Genomic DNA, 22,526 nt, shown 5'->3' on the forward strand with positions numbered 1-22,526 from the left:
TATATAGATAGATAGATAGATAGATAGATAGATAGATAGATAGATAGATAGATAGATAGATAGATAGATAGATAGATAGATAGATAGATAGATAGATAGATAGATAGATAGATAGATAGATAGATAGATAGATAGAGAATGCAGATAGGCTATAGTTGGACTGAGGTTGATATAAGGTTGAGGTTGATATATTGAAGACTAGAATAGAACACTAGAGCATTCTAATTCTTCTTTTAGTTGGGGAGCTTTATCAGTATGCAGAAAGTAGTGTTTTATTAAACTACATTAGTGAATTGACTAATTCCCCACTACCACCCTGAATGTGAATGGACTCCTGTATAATTGTGATAATTGAATCAGACATGTTTCAGATGCTCACAACAAACCATAACGTGAACGAAGCGGCTCTAAACTAATCAAAGCCTAGGCTCCTTCAGGCTCGCCTCTTCTATTTGTGCTATTGATGAAAGCCTGAAGATCAATCAAGACGAGGACCTGGACATTCATTCTCATTTACCTCAGGCAGTTTTTTTTTTCACAGCATCAAAGAGATTTGCAAGGATTGGGCCATCTGTGTGCCTAGGCAGTATTCCCAGTGCCTCTGCTCTGTGCTATGGGGTTGATAAAAAATCCCACAAAAACCCAGTACCATCTAACACTTAAGAGTCGAGGCAATATGAAATTACAACTAGGCCAAATTTTGAGTAGGACAAACACAAGTGGCAGTTACTATGGTGCTTGTCTTTGTATTGCTGACAATGCTATGCATGATGGTATTTCATGTGAATTTTTCAAAAAATAAAAATAAATTCATTAAAGTTGTAGCTCAGTGTTTAAGGTAATTGACTTGTAATTGGACGGCTGCTGGTTCAAGATCCACCACTGCCAAGTTGCCACTGTTGGGCCCCTGAGCAAGACCCTTAACCCTCATTTGCTCAAGTTGTACTCAGTCATAATTGTAAGTTGCTTTGGATAAAAGCATCAGATAAATGTAAAAGCCTTTTTCTGTACCATATGCCCTCTAAGGTGGTCACTCAAAGCACATGATTTCATGGGCTTCAAAAGCATTCACATGCATATGAAACTACAGAGTCAGTTTCTGCAATACAGTGTTTACATAATATTATGCAGCTTGCTAAAATAAGATTATGGATAAGCATACACTCTGAATGCTGGTGTGTAAGCAAATGTTATAACAAATGCTGGTATTTGAGCATACAATACTTGCTCTTGCATTATCTGACACTCCATTCAAATGAAGCCTCATGGGAGTTTTGGGAGCTGACTCTAAAGTTAAGATCCATGAACATCACTGATACACTGGAGATGGATCTGAACATTTTCAATGAAGACCCTTTTTACAAACGATGAAGGAGATGATACCCTATTTTTGACACCCATGAAAGCCTTAATTCTAAGACTTTTCAATTTATGTTGGATCGATCAGAGCAGCACTGGCACAGATGAGTGTCTCATGCTCTCTTCTGTCACAACATATGTTTGCTCTTCTTGTCAGAACCTCAGTGGCTTCATTATACAACTATCTTCATTGTCCCGCCATATTCTTCATTTAGAATTGATCTGTTGCTGGATGACAGTGAGTCAGAGTGTTGGCAGACCCCTTCTTCAGGGCTGTTGAATATTTCTGTTTCATTTTTTCCAAGCACAGCGTCTTCAGCTGAGGCAGGTAATGGGATAATGGCATTCTGAAGTGGCTTCAGTGCCTGTTTGGTCCTGGGAGTCTATCACTTAAGCAGACAACTTTGGAAAACAGATTTACATTTCATATTACTGTTTATTGACGGATATTTCCAGGCCATAACAGTTCATTGGTACAATGTCATGAATTGTGTAGCAGTTGAGACTGCATTCTGAATAACCCTATATATCTGTTAAACTGACTTGTCATGGTCAGCCACACACATCAAAACATGTTTAGTGACTTGTAACTAAATTCATGTCTGCCTTAACAAAGACCACATACATATTCAATCACTAATAGTGTGTCTCATAAATCCATTAAATTCAGAGCTCTCAGTTCAGCAGTAGACCTTATTGGAGGATATTTTCCCAAGGTCTCCAGAAGAAACCTTCCCCATTTGCACTTGGTCTTTTTTTGCTAGTCCCCAGTATACATGTGCACTTCCTGTCCTGTGCTATGCACTTGCCCTTCTTAGGAAGGACATCTACTAAAAGTCTTTCTAATCAGTGACAATGCACAGAAACAGATGGCATGATCAAGCAGAAATCAACAATGGTTTACATGACATCATTCAAAGAAATGGCCATATACTGCATACTCTGTAGTTCAGCATTAGTGGAGAATATTGATGTATGACTTGGTTAATCAGTGGTCAGGTCAGTTATTATTTACCTGATAGCGACTGGCATTGTTGTATCTGCTGGTATCCCCAAATGGCTGTGAAAGGCAGAATAGTTATGTGATGCAGAAATGGAGGAAAGGTCAAGCAGTAGTACAACGGTACAACTGTAGTACACAGCTATCACAGTATGCAATATTCTTTAATAGATGTATCCATGTTTAATACAATACTTTAATACAATATAGTACTAGATTGACGTTAACTCACATCTGAATTAAAGGGGGTCACCTTACAATAAAATCAGAATAACAGTGGCTCTTTGACTGATTAGGTGGAAAGGGGGTTTTCAAGGTTGTATATACAGATTCTTGACTATGTGGAGGAAAAACAAGACAGAGAAGTCTTTGGGGGAATCAATGGTTCAACTTAACCCATCACTCCCAGCAAGGGAACAGGCGGCAAACACGAGTCAAACGCTGCCTCGGCAGGGGGAAGTCTGCTGCTCTGACATTTCCGTTCTGCCAGATTAATAATGAAAGAGATTATAGACACCTCGAAGGGCAACACACAAACAAGACAAAACACAGGAAGATTATTAAAAGAGCATAGACGACAGTTACATATCAAATAATGCTGACACCCAGACAGCTGGGCGGGTATTAATATTTAATAGACTGCCATCAAAGTACTCAGCAAGGAGTCTTGCTCAGATGGATCGGTTGCCAGTATGTAGACTATAGAAGCAGCATATGCCATCATTTACAACTTGGTTTTTAATGAGCTTTGTTATGGAAACCTCCCAGAGAGAACTGGCAAAGTGCATGACTATTAATATGTGACTCAGTGACCTACATTACCTGTGTACCCGTTCCTTGTTTAACCCTAGTATCTGGAGCATGGGACTATGATGTGATGGAAGAATTGTTGCAGCTGACCTATTCTTCTCCCCAGATGAAAATGCTAGCAGTAAGGACCAGGTTGTTTGGACTGGCAATATGTTACACTCCCCCTCGTCCACAGAATTCGGTTCATGTGCTTTACAGTTCCCACAAAGAAATTAAGGCAGAGAAAAATAGTGGTAGTAGTTATGAGCTGGAGGTATTTCAGCTTCCATCACTGAACCTAGTACCTATTACCTATATTATCATACACTACACCGTAATAAGCACATGATTTTTCACAAAGTAAAGAACCCTAAAGAACCAAACAGGTCATAAAAATGTTCCATATTTAAGTGCATCACAAATGCCAGAACCCCATCTAAAATATGTTCAAATGAATATACAAGCCACATTTAATATAACAATTTATTGATCCTGAAGGAAAGTGCAGCATCACAGCAGCATACATATTGCACAAGAACAGACATAAATTTGTCAAAAACAGGGATAAAATCTAAAATAGAAGGTGGGTGTGGGTTACAGCATTACAAGGGTAAAATATATCTACATACATATTTGAGGTATATACATGATATTTATATGAGCATTTACATGAGCATTACATTTACAATTCATTTATTAAACACTTTATTAAACTACTATTTATTCAACATTTTATTAACATTTTCTTCTAAATATTTTAGAAACAGCTAAACTTAGTACACACAAATACACTGCCTGGCCAAAAAAATGGTCTCACACTAATATTTTGTTGGACCGCCATTCGCTGTGGCATCGTTTCCACAAGCTTCTGCAATGTCACAACATTTATTTCTGTCCAGAGTTGCATTAATTTTTCCCCAAAATCTTGTATTGATGATGGGAGATTTGGACCACTGCACAAAGTCTTCTCCAGCACATGCCAAAGATTCTCAATGGGGTTCAGGTCTGGACTCTGTGGTGGCCAAACCATGTGGGAAAATGATCTCTCATGCTCCCTGAACCACTCTTTCACAATTTGAGCCCGATGAATCCTGGCATTGTCATCTTGAAATATGCCTGTGCCATCAGGGAAGAAAAAAAACCCATTGATGGAATAACCTGGTCGTTCAGTATATTCAGGTAGTCAGCTGACCTCATTCTTTGGGCACATAATGTTGCCAAACCTAGACCTGACCAACTGCAGCAACCCCAGATCATAGCACTACCCCCACAGTCTTGTACGGTAGGCACTAGGCATGATGGGTGCATCACTTCAGATGCCCCTCTTCTTACCCTGATGCGCCCATGGCTCTACAACAGGGTAAATCTGTACTCATCAGACCACATGACCTCCTTCCATTGCTCCAGAGTCCAATCTTTATGTTCCCTAGCAAAGTGAAGCCATTTTTGCCAGTTAGTTTCACTGACAAGTGGTTTTCTTAAGGCTACACAGCTGTTTAGTCCCAATCCCTTGAGTTCCCTTTGCACTGTGCATGTGCAAATGCTCTTACTTTCACTGTTAAACAGTTTTAGTGTTGTTTTTCTATGATTTGATTTCACCACACGTTTAAGTGATCGCCTATCACGATCATTCAAGATTTTTTTCTGGCCACATTCCTTCCTCGAAGATGATGTTTCCCCACTGTTCTTCCACTTTTTAATAATGCGTTGGACAGTTCTTAACCTGATTTTAGTAGTTCCAGCAATCTCCTTAGATGTTTTCTCTGCAGATGCATGCCAATAATTTGACTCTTCTGAAACAGATTAACATCTTTTCCACGATCACAGGCTGTGTCTTTCAACATGGTTGTTTAACAAATGAGAAGCTACTCACTGCATCAGTTAGGGGTAAATAACTTGTTGCCAGCTGAAACATAATCACCCATGCAGTAATTATCCAATGGGAGGCTTTTACCTATTTGCTTAGTTAAATCCAGGTGGCAACCTTTTTTTTTCTTTTTTTTTTTTGGCCAGGCACACACTATGTACACACACTATCAAGAGCTTTCATAATAAAGCCTTTGGATTTTGTATACAAACAATAGCAATGGAATCATTAATTTAAAACACCAAATTTATTTTGAGTTGGTGTTGTTTTTTACATCTACACCTCCATTTATGCATTCGTGAAGTGCAACTTGCTTCAAACGTTTTACAGATTTATAACAAACTACAGTGAGCTACAGATAATGACCTCCTTGATAAAGATCAGCTACAAAGGTTGGAAAAGATTATAAAACTATAAGATCAAGCTGATAACCGTTTTTAAGGTGTTTGCAACATATCAATAATTCTGGAAGGCACTGTGATTGAGTCTGTGCTTTATTGCTGTAAATCTTTAAAACTTTTTATTGCTGTAATCTTTAAAAAGCAAGAAATGACACATTAATTATTATATTTCTTTCATCTGTAATCGTACATCTTAGCAAAGGTGTTCACTTTTGTGGGGGGTGTAATAGTATTGTTTTTCGTGTATTAGCAAACCTTTATATTCTGTAGCATACCCAGGTTTTAATTTTGTTGGTAAGTTTTGGTCGTTTTTAAGATCGATGGCACTACTACACTTCTCTCATGCATGTGTGAAATCTGCAGTGGTAGCAAACAGAATGGTTCTCTTCTGGTAACAGACCATACATGAAAACCTAAAGCATCACCACATTGTTAGTGAGGACAAGACATTTGTTGTTTTTTAAAATGGATATAATGAAAATGCAGGTGTGATTACAGGTCTCTTAGGAATTATAAAAATAAATTGTGCTTATAATTGTCAATTATGATGGTGGCAAGCCTCTCTAGCAAAATCAAAGAGGTGATCATATAAATGCTACACTATATTTACGGAGCACACGCAGAGAAAAAAATATAAATAATGTCAAAAAAAGCAAACCGGAAGAAGTAACGCTACATTATTTAAGGCAGAGAGGGAGATACAAGACAGCAGACGAAGAAGAACAGTCTTCCAGAGCTCGGGGCCTGCAACACTAGCTATAACGCGAACACACTTGCGAAGTGCCGATGCCATGGACGAGAGACAGAATGGAACTAAATAGGGAAGCCATAATAGAAGGGACGGATGGAATAGAAAAACTAAATGAGTTTAATAAACAGACACAGACGAAGAATACATAATAGAACAGAACAAACAGGCTACCATAAGATTAACAGGGTGACGGCGAAAACTAGGTAACAAGGGAATTAAACATTAAGGAAATGCTAACGGAGAACAATGACGAGGTATAAAACTAGGACATGCAGGGAGAACACTGAACCAGACTACGTACGATAGACAAACCACAACCAAGACCAAAAACACAAGTAATCATATCCCAAAAGCAAAACCAGACAAATGTTTGCATATATAAAAAAGGGAAAACCTGATGAGGAAAGAGAGCAGACTCAGACAAGCGAATACAAATGGGGAAAGCAGAGTAGACCAGCACATGAAGGGATTTAAAAAACAAAATAAGTGTTTTATATCATAATTGGGGTGACCGATTTTCTTCAGGATAGCTAGAGATGCAATTAGAATGGCCTGAGCTCTTTTTTTCAGCAGATTCATAGCCATTCAGGCCTTACTATCAGTTAGGCAATTAATCAAAGCAAAAGGTTGGACCTGTTTAGGGAATTAGTGTGTATTATGTGATTATTGTGATGTAATAGGATGGGTGATATTTGGCTAGTTGATTCTTTATATAGTGCAATGAACTTTATTTCAGTGGGGGGCATATGCCCTTCTCATGTTAAAATGAAACCTATGTTAATGCATCTTAGTTTGTAAAATATAGTACAAGAGCATTCATTTAATTTAAATGTATATAAAAATGGCAACCGCCAGATGAGTAAATCAAGTTGAATTCTTCTCACCAAAAAAACCCCCCAAAAATAAATAAATAAATAAATAAAAATAAAAAATTAAAAACTCGCAGTTCCCTCCAGCCAGGAAAAAAAAAACAAAACACTTCAGCGCTCTCCTAAGAAAAGCAGCATGAGGTGAACATCTCTCTTTGTGCTTGAGGCATTTGACCCTTTTTAATCTCACACCTCATGAACAAATCAAAATCTCACAACCCCCTCTTTTGAAGAAATCTTCTGAAGCTGTCACTAACCAGCACACTAAGATGTTTGTCTCGGCATCCCCATGGGGCTAGCCATGTTTGACACATGTTCAAAAATATATATACAGTATTCACACACACACACACACACACACACACACACACACACACACACACACACACACACAACCAGCTGCGGTAATTCTCTGTGATGGTATTTTGAAAAGTAACTCTCACACGACTAAACAGTCAACCTTTGCCAGTTTTTGCGTATTTGAATCCTAATGACCAGAATACTAGACCTGAAAGTGCCATCATGGCAGCTATTTTAAGAGGCTGAGCTCTCATCTGAGGGTGATGATCCACGCTTTCCTTGCTCACCAGTGGCCATTCATCAGATGAGGCAAAGAAGGCTCATCACATTTTTCTTTAAATAAATAGTTAAATCAAATAATCTTTTATTTTTTAATCAGCCTATAACTTTTATATGCTTAATTTTAGAAAAAGAATGTTTACGGTTTCTTCCCAGTACAGTAGATGGAGATTAAACAACCATGGTAACTAAAATGAAACATACTGCCTGGCCAAAAAGAAAAAAAAGTCACTCTAATATTTAGTTGGACCCCCATTAACTTTGATTATGGCACGCATTTGCTGTGGCATCATTTCCACAAGCTTCTGCAATGTCACAACATTTATTTCTGTCCAGAGTTGCATTAATTCCTCCCTCCACCAAGATCTTGTATTGATGATGGGAGATTTGGACCACTGTGCAAAGTCTTCTCCAGCACATCTCAAAGATTCTCAATGGAGTTCAGGTCTGGACTCTGTGGTGACCAATCCATGTGTGAAAATGATGTCTTATGCTCCCTGAACCACTCTTTCACAATTTGATCCTGATGAATCCTGGCATTGTCATTTTGGAATATGCCTGTGCCATCAGGGAAGTTTTACTGTTGTTTTTCTATGATTTGATTTCACCACACGTTTAAGTGATCGCCTAGCACAATCATTCAAGATTTTCTTTCTGACCACATTCCTTCCACTTTTTAATAATGAGTTGGACAGTTCTTAACCCAGTTTTTGTAGTTTCAGCAATCTCCTTAGATGTTTTCTCTGCATGATGCATACCAATAATTTGACCCTTCTGAAACAGATTAATATCTCTTCCATGATCACAGGATGTGTCTTTTGACATGGCTGTTTAACAAATGAGAAGCTACTCACTGCATCAGTTAGGGTTAAATAGCTTTTTGCCAGCTGAAACATAATCACTCATGCAGTAATTATCCAATGGGAGGCTCTTACCTATTTGCTTAGTTAAATCCAGGTGGTGACCTTTTTATTTTTGGCCAGGCAGTGTAGTTCATCACTAAAAAGTCCAAAGTATTTATAACCAAACATATTTGGCATATGTAAGGTCATCTTGTGAACCAATTAAAAATCAGTTAGTGTGTGTTGTTGGCATTAAGTATTTTATGTTCATGATTATGGCTGGCTAGCATGACTGTGATCTTGGAACATTTGCTAAATAATGACTTATCTGAGTTAACTGTATGCTATTATATGTTATGGACAGTACTTTTGAAGTTGGTGAATGGGGCCCTAGCTATTTGGTAAATACAACATCACTATCTATTTGGTTAGGTAACAAAAACAGTCTGGATTACGTGTTAGCCTCCCCAGAAATATTCCTCATGGACTGGTGCTGCTGCTCATATTTTTTGTCAGTTCCTACTGACAATGATTGTTTATATCTTCTAATGATCTTTGGTCCTCCATAGACCTGGATGGACTCATAAGAAACACTGAAAAGGATGTAGAATCAATATAGAAAATGTTCAAAACAGCCTTCCATTATGTGGTGGTCTAAAACTACTACACTATGCAGAAGGTTTGAAGAGCTTTTTTTTTAGCAGTAGGACAGAATGGAGAACCATCAAGTGAAGCCACATTTTAATTAACAGGAAAATATTGACATGCTCTCCAACAACCAATGCTGATCAGGGTTTAAAAATGATCCGTGCCGTTAAGACTGCTTGTAGGTGTACTTGTTTATGATGTAACAGGAAAGAGAAAGAAGCAGTGGAGGTCTGATGGTGGAAGGTAGTGTTCCCATTACAGCACTCAGAGCAGCATTTTATTCTCAAAGAAAATGGAAATGCTACTGTCAGCTGGTGTAAATGAGGGAACTGAACAAAGCGGAGTCATAAGGTCTACAGTAATAATCCTTTCTGTGTTGTATCAGTCAATAAAAAGCTTTCCATTTAGAAAAGCATTCACAATGTTAGCATTGCTTTCAGCTATGTTTTATGTTTCTTGGAAGGGTTAAAATTTGACATTGAGATCCAAAAAGCAATATAAGGCACCTGGAATAAATGTATTCATCTGGACCTGACAGCTACTTCTAGGGCAGGGGCATTGTAATCATACACAGTAATATGAGTACCGTGAGCTCCTTTTGTGTTTGAATCAAAGTCAACTCTCTAAGTGTGAATTTAACACTGGCAAGTTTACTTTGCAAAGATGTGAAAATAATTCATTGTGAAAAATAATTTATTGTTTTATCTTTTTGAATTCTGTTTTATCTTTTTGAATCTTTTGGAAACTCCTCATGTTTATTAATTGTCATATTTCTAATCAGTTTGACAATGCCAAAGCCAAACAGGAAATATTTAATGAAATGTAATGATGATATTGATATATACCAAGTTTTTCATTGTTTTGTTGTGTTTTCCATTTGTTCTTGACTTTTAGGTATTATTCCTTTTAAGTATCAATTGCACTTCAGTTTTACCTGGCAGGAAAAGCCCCTTAGTGGTATGTACAGATACCAGAGATGGCTGACATAAGTCAATCTTACCAGTGCCTTGAAATAGAAGGTCTGATTGACAGCACAGAGCCACTAATCATGGCAGTACAAGATCAAACACTAAGCACTAGATTAATCAAATTAGGGGTATATCACACCAGGCAAGATGCAAATGTAAAACCCAAAACCCAAGACTGTGCAAAGGACCTTCTGAGACAATCTAGCATCTAGTAACAGAATGAAATATGCTGATATCCGCTGAGAGACACAACCAAGGGCTCATATACATGAACATATTGCAAGGCATGTAAGCTGGACAGCCTCAAGTCCAGATAGGAGAAACCACAGAGAATGGTTGGGAACAGCAAGGCTAAGATCCTGTGGGACCTCCAGATCCAGACAGATAAGCAAGTAGTGGTGAACAAACCAGACATCATGATAGTAGATAAAATGCAGAAAAAAAAACAGCAGTAGTAAGAGATGTGGCATTCCCAAGTGATGGAAACATCTAAAGAATGGGATATAAAGTTACAAAAATACCAGGGACTGAAAGAATAAAGAGAGAGAATGTGGAAGGTTAACACCAAGGTTGTTCCAGTGCTAGCAGGAGCACTTTTGGGTGTTACCCCTAAGTTGGAGGAGTGTCATTCTAGGAATGTCAATATCAATCTGTCCAGAAAAGTGCAACAAAAATACTGCTTCCCACCCTCAAACTTGCAGGCCTCTGGTCCTTACTTCAAAGGTGAAACATATATACACATTATATATTATCTAATATTATATATATGATCCATCTTTTGCCATGCACAATTTGTTAACTATACACAAAGTCTTCACCACTGTGAGCTGGATATTTTTGGTGGAAGAGCATGTGACACTGTGACATGTTAAACCATAGCAGCACTGCTGTGCCTGATACACTCATACCAGCACAACACCCACCATGCCACTACTATGTCAGTGTTAATTATATTTTGAGAATGGTCTGCCACCCAAACAATATTCACTCAGCAGTTGGAAGTCATTTTCTGGATCTTTCTCAAATACACATTCAGGGTAGAAACAGTCAGAGAAACATATCTATGCATATATTATGTGTGTGTGTGTGTGTTTGTGTATGTGGTATTTAAAAGAGCTGTAGCGCATAAGACTGATGTTGCCTGTAAGATGTAGCCATGTTTTGATTTAGCTTTCAAAAAGATGGCTAGTTGAAGTAGGGCAATAGGAAAGGCCCAAGTTCACTAAACTCACACACATAATTTACATACAGTTTTTACAGCATCAAGCCCTTCGCCCCTGATCAGTCTGTAATGGACTATGCTTCCCAGAATCCTCCAGGGTGATCCCAACTACTGGAGTTCTGAAAGCACCTCTTACTAGTTACATCTTAATCTGTGTCCCTATATATGTTTTTCCTGTTTTGGAGTAGCTTTGTGAAGTCTCGTTTTGGTTTGCCTTGCATCCCTGAGCCTTATACCTTATGTATACTTTGATGATTACATTGAATACTTCCTTAATGCACATCTATATGGTTTACATCTCTTTGCATGCCCTAGTTTGGATCTGTTTGCTTCTCTCTGTTGCCAACCCTGTTAGGTTTATTTATATTGACTCTGGATCTGCCAGTTGCTGTTACAATAAAGCCCTTGCTATATACTTGCAAGTGGCTCCAAATCTGTTCTTGAGAAACTCTGACATACAGGTTGTTTTTACAGGCTAACTTTCTTTATTAGATTTGCAGCATGATAATACATTCATACATGAGCTCATTCATTCCAACTTAGCTAAATTACTTTAATCTTTCCTGGGAGTTCTTTAAGCCACAGGCCTGCTTGAAGCAATGTTCAATGTTGCTGCAAAGGCTTTTTTGTGCTTGCCTCTTTTAACAAAAGGAAATTCCAAAATGATTATTCTAAAGGAGACTCTCTTGCATTTTCATACCCATATCTTTAGGTATGTGGGGAATGCAATGTGCCACAGGCATGTGAAATTCAAAGGTTTTAAGGCCAATTAGCTACTGTAGTATAAGTGCATTTTAAACCACAAATGTAGAGTCAGTGGACTAGTGGGAATATCACTCCCTTTTCTTCCTTTTGAATATGAGACATTTACTCATGACTATGTTCATGGTTACCATTTGCATATATACCTCGAGAAGCTAAACTTATTTTTACAAAATTGCTTAATAGTTTATTCTCATGGAACAGAAATGACTGATGATTCAAACACTGAGCCATTACAGGAAGTGATAGAATGCTGATGAAATTTACATAAATGTAAGTTAACAGCATAGCTTGGGTCATGTTAACTAGAATATGTGAGCATATTTCCTTTCACACTCCCAGTGCATTTACAGGAATGTACTTTGGGGGAAAACCTTTAGCTGGATTCCTTTATTGTGATGTGTAGATGTTCAATGTTCCTAAAGTGGAGTTTCTACAAAGAATGGTGTTCTGCAGCCTGTTTTATTTGACCCCACTCAAAAGTGACCAGTGGGGCATTGAGCTAAGAAATCTTTGAATATCTAGTCACAAAAGCATCACTTCATGATGAACAACAATCATAAACCATCAAGGTCATCATAAAGAGACCCAGGTAAGGTAAGTCAATCACCAGCCTTATCATTCTGGATCAGTCAGTCAGCCAATCCCTTTTACTTTAGCCTTACTAGTGGAGTCTTTCAGAGTGATGTTGATGTTGAATTCATTTTCAAAATAACTCTTGAAACAGAAATACCAGTGCCAAAGTAAAAAAAAAAAATTGTTACATCATATTAACACCAATTTAATATCCAAAGAGCCTTTCATGATTTTAGGTTTAGACAAATGAGTAAATAATACATGCCAACTGGATCATTGGTATTATTAGAACCAAACTCCTTTGAGGATGAATAAACCTCCAGTATGTCTAGTTATCCATTTATTCCTAGTTTAAATTGGCCATTATCTTGTGAGGTAACCAGGAGATCAGTAAGCCGGCTAACATTATTCTTGGACATTTTATTGGCAGCTGAAATATTCAACAAACCCTGAGGAAAATAACCACAGGCCAGGCTGTATGTGACATTCAGGGAACTGTGTACAAGAAAGAAACTTTTACATAAAAAAGGTTGGTCCAGTAATTAGTTATTGGACCAATGATTTCTATTTAATAATACATTACATATTAAATAAACCATGGAGGAGAGAAGTTGTTTGCACTCTAAATGAGGGTTTTGTGAATAATGTGTTTTAATTACCAATGTCATTGAGCCCTGGAATATTCAGTGTTCTTTGTGCAAAATGATATTTTTTTCTTGTTCTGCTTAGGTAAACACTAGGGTCACAATGACGCAAATATATCTCCTCACATGAAAGTTGATACAAATCTACATAAAATATGTCAGTGAATATCATACAGATATTATACTGTAGATGTGTAGCTAGTGTGACTGTTCAGTTTTTAAGGACTCTTCATATATATTGGAGAGCCAGTATATATGTTTTCCATTGAATATGAACTACTGAATGCGCATGAATACGCTTTTTTATAGCTGTCCAATCAGGGGTCATATTTATAAAGCATCACAGTACTGATTCTGTAGTGTTTTGTAGTTCATGTAGTAATTGAAATAATTGTGGGCTATGGGGAACCTTATTATTTGCTCTCAAAATTTTTCTGAATATCTCCACCAAACCATTAGCTGCACTCTACTGTTAGATATACAGCAAATGGGTACTGCTATTGATGTGCATTGTTTTTTCATAGACAATGTCTCCTTCTTCAAATTATGCAGACTCTCCCTCTTAGCTTGATGAAGACATCATCTCTGGGTAGGTGGCAAAATAAAATTTCCTCCATCTCATCTCACACCTACACTTTCTCTACTATGGGAAGCCTATTATTGCCACTGCAATTACCATATCAAAGATCACAAGCAGCATAAATATACAACAATGACATCAATGGCTACATTATCCAAAGAATCTATGGCTTTGTTACTCTTCCAAAATCAGGGTTTTCATGATGGAATGAAATTGTCTGTCTCTTGGTGCATTAAAACATCCCCTAAGCATTGCTTTAAGGCAAGTTGCCCTTCCATAGCATAGTGAGAGTGAATCTGTAGTCTGTTCTGTCCAGGAAATTCTAAAGGTTATCAGCAGAGCTTCAAAACGTGGGCAGTGGCAACGCACTCTGCCACTGGTAGAAAGGGGACTGGAGGGTGAGCACTCCTATCAGTTTGACATTTCTATCACTCCTAGTATTTGATTCGGTGGATGGCTCTGACAAATGCCAGCGCTGTCACTGGATCAGTTTTAATTATACCTTATTGAGTCTTACTGAAGCTACTGCAGGATGAACTTAATTAATTGATGTAGAGGCTCAGTCTCGCAGATCTGGATAGCTAAGGAAACCTGTGTGGGTGTGTGGTGCAAAGACAATGGTTTAATTGTGACTGCTTCAATGTGAATTAAGTCTAATGAACCAGGAGGGAGTGAGCTGGTGAACCTGATTTTCATTGATGTTCCATTGTATAAAAAAAGCTTAAAGATGTGCTATTCTATAAAAATTGCTTAAGGAAACCAAACATGAATGGGATTCAGTAACCTCTCTGTCCACAAACTGAACAGAATCCTTACTTTTCTGGTATTTACTAAAAATACCAAGAGACCATAATGAAAATGATCTTGATATATAAGTATGAATCCTTCAGGCAAAGGATTCACCATGTTAAATGATTCATAATTAAAAAGAAAAAAGAGGACCGTTGTTTCACACTACAATCATTTTGTTGCATTTACATATCAGGTGCTCAGCCACTTTTGACATGGAATGGCTGTCTTACAAATTTTACTCAAATGACATTTTGTAGGGTATTGTCAGTATTTGTATAAATATTCTGATGTCACATTTAAATGTGTTCATTTTTAAAATATAGGCTACTACATATTTATCACAAGGCTACTGGGAAAAATTTAGTTTAACAGTTAAGAGCGTCAGCAAAGTTAGAATCAGAGTATGCAGTTTAATGGTAGAAGACATTTTTAATAGAAAAAAGGACAATTTATTTCAATGTTAAAATATCACAATTGACTACACATTCACCTGGCCAGGAAAGGCAACTACATATTACTTGAAATAGGACAAATAACATTTAGTCAGTACAATTACAGAAATTTACAGGTGTAATATACAGTTTTTTCCTGGAAAGGAAGTTAAAAGGAACAAAATCCACAAACATATTGATGATGTTTTAATCAGATGTAATTAGAGAACATATGATTTAAGTAGACATAACCTTTCAATGCTGAAATTTAGATTGTCTAAATCCACCTAAAAAGCAGTTTGACAAAATTACAGCAAGTGCTATACTACTTGACATTATGTATACCCCTGAACATCTGTAATTGGTAATAATGCTAGGTACCAACAATGCTGGGTAGCGATTCTCTTCTGGAATTTGAATAACTATATTGATATTCCTTATTTTATGTGCATTTTACTTTATGACCTTATAATGAGATTTGTGGCCTATTATATAAAAGCACAAATGGAGAATGCAGACATAATAGGCTTATTTCAATACTTTTGAGCTCAGAGTTTTTAAAAAGGATCACTGTAATACTGTAAAATACTGAATTCAATATGAAAAGAGTCATTACTGTAATACTGAACTGAGTCTTTGGCGGCATGCCTAAACACAGTGTTATGTATTTAACAATATTCTCAGAGTAGGAGTGACAATGTAGAATAAATACTTTTCTCACAGATCGTAATAGATGAAACTGTGTGTGGTGATAAAGGCCACTGTGCTGGAAAGTGCCATTATCCCAGCATCCCACCTGCATGGCACCTTACTTTCTTCACTTGTGCTAATTTCCCACTGACCTGTACAAACGCAGTATAAACAGCTTCAGTATTTACCTTGATCAACAATTTTAGCATCAGCTGGCCCAGGGCAGGCCCACTGTAGGCCCACTGTACCATTATAAGAGGATTTGTTTTATTGTAATTGCAGACATTATACTATTGAGATATTTCCAGTGCTGCCCTCCATTAACATTTCACTATTCTATTGACTCTTAAACCCAACCCTGATCCTACAAATCTAACCTTTACCTTGTGGACCCTAGTCTCAGTCTTAGGTCTTCATTGTGTAAAGAATGACGCTTGCATTAGCCCATGTCACTCAACTAATTATCATGTTCTTGATGACTTTGACCAATACCATCAGAGCCAGGAAAACACTGCAGTTTAGTGGTCCAAGTACAGTGGAAATAAGAAATGGTGCCCTAACTAAACCTACGTAAACTCTACTGGTGTGGCTTTATCCCTGTGAAACACAAACACACAGAAAAATATCTGTCCCTAAAATGTTTATATAGCACAGTTAGGCATAGGTTTTCTGTTGCCATGGGCCTGTTGCTGGTGATTGTGTTTTGACTGGATAGGTCAGGACTGGTCGGTTTATTTATTTGTTCATTTTTTTAAATTAATGAAAACTTCCTACAAAACATCTTACAGTGTCTAAGACTGAGGGAGGTGACAAAGTTTTCCATATAATTAAGTATTTCACTTAAACTGAGTCATATGAAATTTTGATTCAAAGACCAACCAACTGCAAAGAAATCAAACAAAGCCATTTAAAGTAAAAGCACATAATAAAATGGTCATTTACATTCAGATTACCAAAAACCTGAACCGGATGTTCAACCGGATGTGTCTGAGTCAGGGATGGAATGAGAAACAGAAAGAGTAAAAAAGTTTCATAAGCAGCTTTCAACATAAATTAGCACTTTGGATTTCTTTTCATGGAAGAGTTTATCAATAAGGGTTACATGAAAAACCTTCCTCAAAATGTATGGAAAAAAAATATTCTCATTAAAAATGTGATGAATCTTTTGATAAACTGCTTACAAAATGTTTCTTAAGAACAAAGTGAGAAAAATACATTTTTTGTTGTTTCTCATAAAAATCGCCACATTGAACGAGGCAAAAGTAGGTTGTACCACATGGGGTACAGTTGGAGTCTGATCGTCTCTCTCTATACAGTTGTGACGGAAAGGAAGGCGTTGTGAACTTTGGCCCCTTCTGGTGCTTTCGCACCATGCGTCATCAGCTCCTGGATGGTCATCCAGTTGTCCAGGATCTTCTTGTTGCGCTTCTTCATCATCTTGCGCTGGCTGAGCTCGATGATGCTCACCTCCTTGCGTCCCTCACTGCCGCTCTGGGGGCTCTCGCGCAGGCTCTCTAGCCGGCAGCGCTGCATAAACTCGCGGCGCCGGCGCTGCTCCTTGGCCCGCAGAAGCTGCTGCTTGCGCTCCTCCTTGCTCCAGTAGCGGCCCATCTTCATCTCGCTCATGGCGTCGTCGTCCGTGGTCATGCCACCGCTGCGCTCCTCTTTAATCTTGAGGGCGCGTTCGCGCAGCAGCCTGTCACGCACAGGCCGTTTGGTGATGTACCGTGTGCCATCGCTGCGCACCTTCACCTTCCACTCCAGCCGAGGCTCCGGTGTGTGGGGCCCGAGTGGACCTGGCTCACCGGTGGCACCCTCGGCGATGGAGCGTTGTTCAATCAGCTGCATGTAGCTCTGGTAGTGCCTGGCATGGATGGGAACGTCCGCATGTGGACGGTGGGGAGAGAGGTAGGGGATCCGTGAAATTGGTGCCCGCTCTTTACCCGGAGAGCTCTCTTCCTCTACCGGGGGGGTCTGCTCTGACTCAGACGGGTTGCTGTGGTCAGGGCTGCCACTCGGAGCCCTGTGCACTGGAGCGCAGGGTGGCGAGCCACGCCCGGCCACCAGGCCACCCCTCAGGTTCCTCTGGTTGGTCAGGCTTATCATCCTCTGCAGGGAATGCTCAGGTGAGCGGTCCATGGCAAGCGGCGTGCTGCGCGAGCTTTCTGCTGTGTTGTAGGCGCTCGAGCTGTCCTTGTCCGACTTCTCCGGGTGCTCGTTGATGTCGGCCAACTTGCCCCCTTGCCGGCGGGCAGGGCTTCGGGAAGGGCTCCACTGACCCTGCTCACTGCCTGCGTGTCGCTGGCCTCCTTTCCGTAGCTGGTGTGCCTGCATCAGACTCTGGCACTCCAGCTCGATGCTGCGCAGCTCCTCATTGAGGAGGCGGAGCTCATGCTCCATGCCGCTGCCTCGCTGCTCACCCATACTGCACTCAATGGTGCTGCTGCGATGGTAGAACAGGTCGTACTCGCCGCTGTTACGGATCTGACACTTGAGCTCCAGCAGCTGCTGGTAGCGGTCACCCTCTGGGCCCTCCACCTCTGGTGCCAGCCCGCAGGGGCCCTGGGCTGCTGCCTCTCGTCGCTGCCGCAGACACCGGGACAGCCTCTTCTGGATCTGTGCTAGGACGGTGTGTTGGGCACTGTCTGCTCCATGGAGCAGGAGTTCCGAAGCACATGTCGACTCCTGAGCAGAGGAACATGAGGCACTACCAGCCAAGATGTCCTCCTGCTCGGCTTTCCTCACCTAAAGAGAATGGAATATTCTGAATGCAAAGTTCTTTCTAAATGCAGTATATCCATAACAAAATTCAAGTATGATGTGTAAAGATATTTTATACATTAAAAAATGTCTATGCACTTCCATATTTATTAATTTAGATAATTCTCCTTAGACATTTGATTAACTATATTACCATTTATTTACATCAAGTACTGAGTGATTATTCAAAAGCTCTCTATACTAAAAATAATCATCCATGCTATTGTAAAAAATTTATATATAGATATCCATAAAAGTTAGCAACAAAAACTACCTTTTCTACATGGCTATCTGCATTGTAGGCTCTGCTGTTCCACTGAATTGCCGTGCTCACCTGTTCTTCCTCTTCTCTGGCTGCTCTCTCCATCTCTTCCTCTTCTCTTCTCTGTTCTGCCAGCATCTCCAGTTTGAGATCCTCTAAAAACTCGCTATGCTCATCATCCAGCCAGGCCTCCTCCAGCTGCACACACACACAGAGAGAGAGAGAGAGAGAGAGAGAGAGAGAGAGAGAGAGAGAGAGAGAGAGAGAAAACAGAGATACTTACATTTCATGGTTGTCTATGGTTCTGTGATGTACTGATCATTGGCCTGTACTGAAATCCTGGACACATAATGTTATCACATTCTTGCAATGCACAAAAGATTGTACTTCAGCAGTATAATAAACTGCATGTAATGAAGCAGGATCTCATATCAAGTGGTCAATACACACCAGAGTGCCCTTTTCACCCCCTCCTTTAATTTCTTACATCAGCTCTCTGCCTGGTGCTCGTCCATAAAGCATAATCCATATTTATGGATTCAAATTTATTATCAGAGATGTATTTAATTACAACATGAGAGAAGGGGATCCATTAATGGTGATCTGAGCTCCACTGCTCTGGCTGTTATGACCACTCAGCTTGGTCCAGAGTCATGCAGTATTAGCGTGCTATTCGTTTTTATGAGTGACGGCTGGAAGTCAATTACGCTGGCACAGCTTGGAAATAAAACATAACTGGGCGAGTGTGTTTGTCATGAGCATGGGGTAAAGGCAGGGCAGAATCAAAATGGCTGCCTGTGTAAATGAAGACAAGCGCTAAGCCTGCTGGGTGCAGGAGAGGTCCTTTAAGATTCCCTGAGTGCTTTAAATGTGAGAATGTGTGTGTGTGTGTGTGTGTGTGTGTGTGTGTGTGTGTGTGCGTGCGTGCGTGCGTGCGTGTGTGTGTATGTGTGTGTGTTTATGCTGCCCACCTGCAGCTCTGGCCTGGCTACGAGCAGTACAATGTTTCTGCAGTCTTCTCGAGAAAGTAGAGCCACTGCCTCCTCTCTGTTCTGCACATCCTCCCCGTTTATCTGAGGGTGGCAAGATACGAATCTCAGTCTCATTCTGACCTCAGAAAGCTCAACTGAGCTTGGATGGACGATGCTGCCTTTTGCCTTATATAGGAAAAACATGATGGACTTTAAGCTTTAATAAACTATCTTTCAAATGATCAAAGAGGAAGAAATAAGAATACTGCAGTAACAGGAACTAAGAATAACTCTGGGGTCCAGAGTTATTCTTATTCGTAATTAATATATAGTTCTCTGTGTATAGTATTATACGTTCTGTTCTAATTACTATTGTACTCCTCAAAGTGTTATTTCACAGTGAAGGGAAATGTAGACCGTAGGGGTTTTGCAATTGTATTGCTCTAATGTATAATAAGAAAGGAGAAACGAACTGTCTGGAAAAGATGCTGGAGAAAAAAATGCAGAAATGTAGAAAGTCCGTCTCATTAAAGCAGGTAAACACACTCCCTCACAAACCTTGTTCCAGAGTGAGTGCTAGCAGGCAGGGCTATTCAACAGATGATGTTCTCTCACTGATTGTGAAGGGAAACACTCATGTGACAGAGTGTTTGTGTTCATAAGTGCTTCCCACTCACATCCTCCTAGCCACACAATTAAGGCGCTTGTGACAGGCCGCGTCCATCTTTTCCCGAAATGAGTAACGGTGCAGTAATGGCAAGGATAACAGTATCTGTCCTCAAACCTGCACCCCTCCAATCAAAATTTCCTACACAGATACATGCATGCACTTGCATGTGCAGACTCGCACATGCGCAAGTGCGCGTGCACACACACACACACACTTCGGGAACACTGTTAGAAAGAAAGACATGCATTTTTAAGCATGACCATCCACCCACACACTATTCTGATGTACACTCACCCACTAGCCTCAAGGCAATTACTTGACTTGTAATTGGAAGGTTGTTGGTTCCAGCCCCACCACTGCCAAGGTGCCAGTGTTGGGCCTCTGAGCAAGGCCCTTAACCCTCAATGGCTCAGGTTGTTCTCAGTCATAACTGTAAGTCGCTTTGAATAAAAGCATCAGCTAAATGCCAAAATGAAAATGCAATTAGGGCAGGCTTGTGTTTTTCTGTGAATGCCTAACAGACCTGGCTAGGGTAGGATATTGCCGTTTCTCTTGATTCTCAGGTCATGGTTAAGGCTGGAATTCTGGCATGGAAAAGGGGCCTTAGATCAATCAGAAAGGACAGATCTACAGCAGCCTGCTCCGGACTCCATTCTTTTTTTTCATGATGTACCTCAAAGGGCATCACAGAACTGTCTCTGATGCTGTTTGTTTTTCAAAAATTGTACCCTCAAAAACTGTAGCTCAAAAGCCTAAACAAAATTACATTTATGAGAACAGCTTAAATAGCCAATAACTGCTTACAATTCCCTCTGTCAGCAAAAAAGCGATTAAGAACTGTGCTGAGAGTGGGGCTACAGCCAAAAATACTTGAGCGTGAAGTACAGTAAGTCCTGAGCGCCTGAAACAGGCCACTCTAAAACGCTCCGCAGGGACATATCAGCCTCCATGTGACCTGCACATGCAGCACCACTGCTCCTGGCTAATGATGCCAAGGAGACCCCTTCCCCAAATGTCCTATCAGTATATACACACACACACACACACACACACACACACACACACACACACAAACACACACAAAAAACACATGTGCTGCCACAACATGGAATCCCAGTAATAGCTGTTGAGAGAGTCTCTCCATCAAAGGCTAAAGTCTTTCTCTTTCTCTCTCTCACATATCTCTACATCTGTATCTCTCCACGTTAGTCTTTTTCTCAAGCCCCAGTAATCCAGGATGTTAAAGTGTGTGCTCCCCCTGCGGGCTGACTCTGTTGTGTCCTCCATTGTAACAGCTACAGAGCACTGAGCTTTAATGTGTAACCATTAAAAATGAAAGAGCCCTCAAACTGCAAGCCAATGACTCCTCTGCTGGCATAAAGAGCTCCTCATGGGTGTCTAATGAGTATAGAGAAATAAAGTTACCTGCAAAATCCGGTCCCCTTCCCGGATACGACCATCTCGGGCTGCGATGCTGTTTGGACCCACCTAGGAGAGAGAATAATACTTCATTTGTATACATTGTACATACTCTTTGTTTCATTCCAAATCCAATATGTGCTGCACACAGACATATGACAGAAATTCTGTTACTGAAGAATTACGTTCAGACTGCAGTGCAGTGTTGTTTTTTCAGGAAGGTTCTTCATTTACAAATGAAATTTTGTTTATTTGATTTTATTTATCATGACTTCTGTGTAATATACCTTTCATTTAAAATAACATTGCCTAAGTCACTTATATCTACTACAGGCTTGCTGGTTTTACAGGTTTAAGTTTCATAGGTTCAGCCATCCCATGATCCTCAGTGACAAACAATACTAAGTGAGGGGGCAGGGCAATCTTTCAACAGCCAATCAATTCTTGTCTTGCCCCATTTGTTTCACTCTGTCCAGTCATCGGACATCTCCAGAGATGACTAACAATTGGAGTCTTTCATCTTCATAAAGCGTCAGGCCTTCAGAGTCCCAGCTCTTCAGAATGATGGCCTGCCACATACTGTGATCATACTGACAGACACAGCCTAGCTTTAGAGATGCCAATGATATGTGCCGCTATTGTTTACTAGTAGTTCCTCATAGTATGTGGTTTCT

At 39.8% G+C, this 22,526-nt stretch overlaps 1 protein-coding gene across 4 annotated transcripts in view; it reads right to left on the reverse strand.

The window, feature by feature from the left end:
* Nucleotides 1-15,067: 15,067 nt before the first annotated feature.
* LOC113571802 (PDZ domain-containing RING finger protein 4) overlaps nt 15,068-22,526 on the reverse strand; it is a 98,169-nt gene continuing 90,710 nt past the window's right edge. For 3 of the 4 annotated variants that reach the window (XM_081712190.1, XM_081712191.1, XM_027000937.3), the window contains 4 exons: nt 21,859-21,921; nt 19,764-19,865; nt 18,865-18,990; nt 15,068-18,515 (listed from right to left, as the gene is read on the reverse strand). In XM_081712190.1, the coding sequence (XP_081568316.1) occupies nt 17,079-18,515; nt 18,865-18,990; nt 19,764-19,865; nt 21,859-21,921 (1,728 nt within the window). In that variant the 3' untranslated portion in view covers nt 15,068-17,078. The remainder of the gene's footprint in view (nt 18,516-18,864; nt 18,991-19,763; nt 19,866-21,858; nt 21,922-22,526) is intronic. The other variant, XM_081712192.1, reaches the window with a different exon arrangement.

Source organism: Electrophorus electricus, chromosome 4 (assembly GCF_041902795.1).
Source record: "Electrophorus electricus isolate QZ-2024a chromosome 4, ASM4190279v1, whole genome shotgun sequence".
Lineage (NCBI taxonomy): Eukaryota > Metazoa > Chordata > Actinopteri > Gymnotiformes > Gymnotidae > Electrophorus > Electrophorus electricus.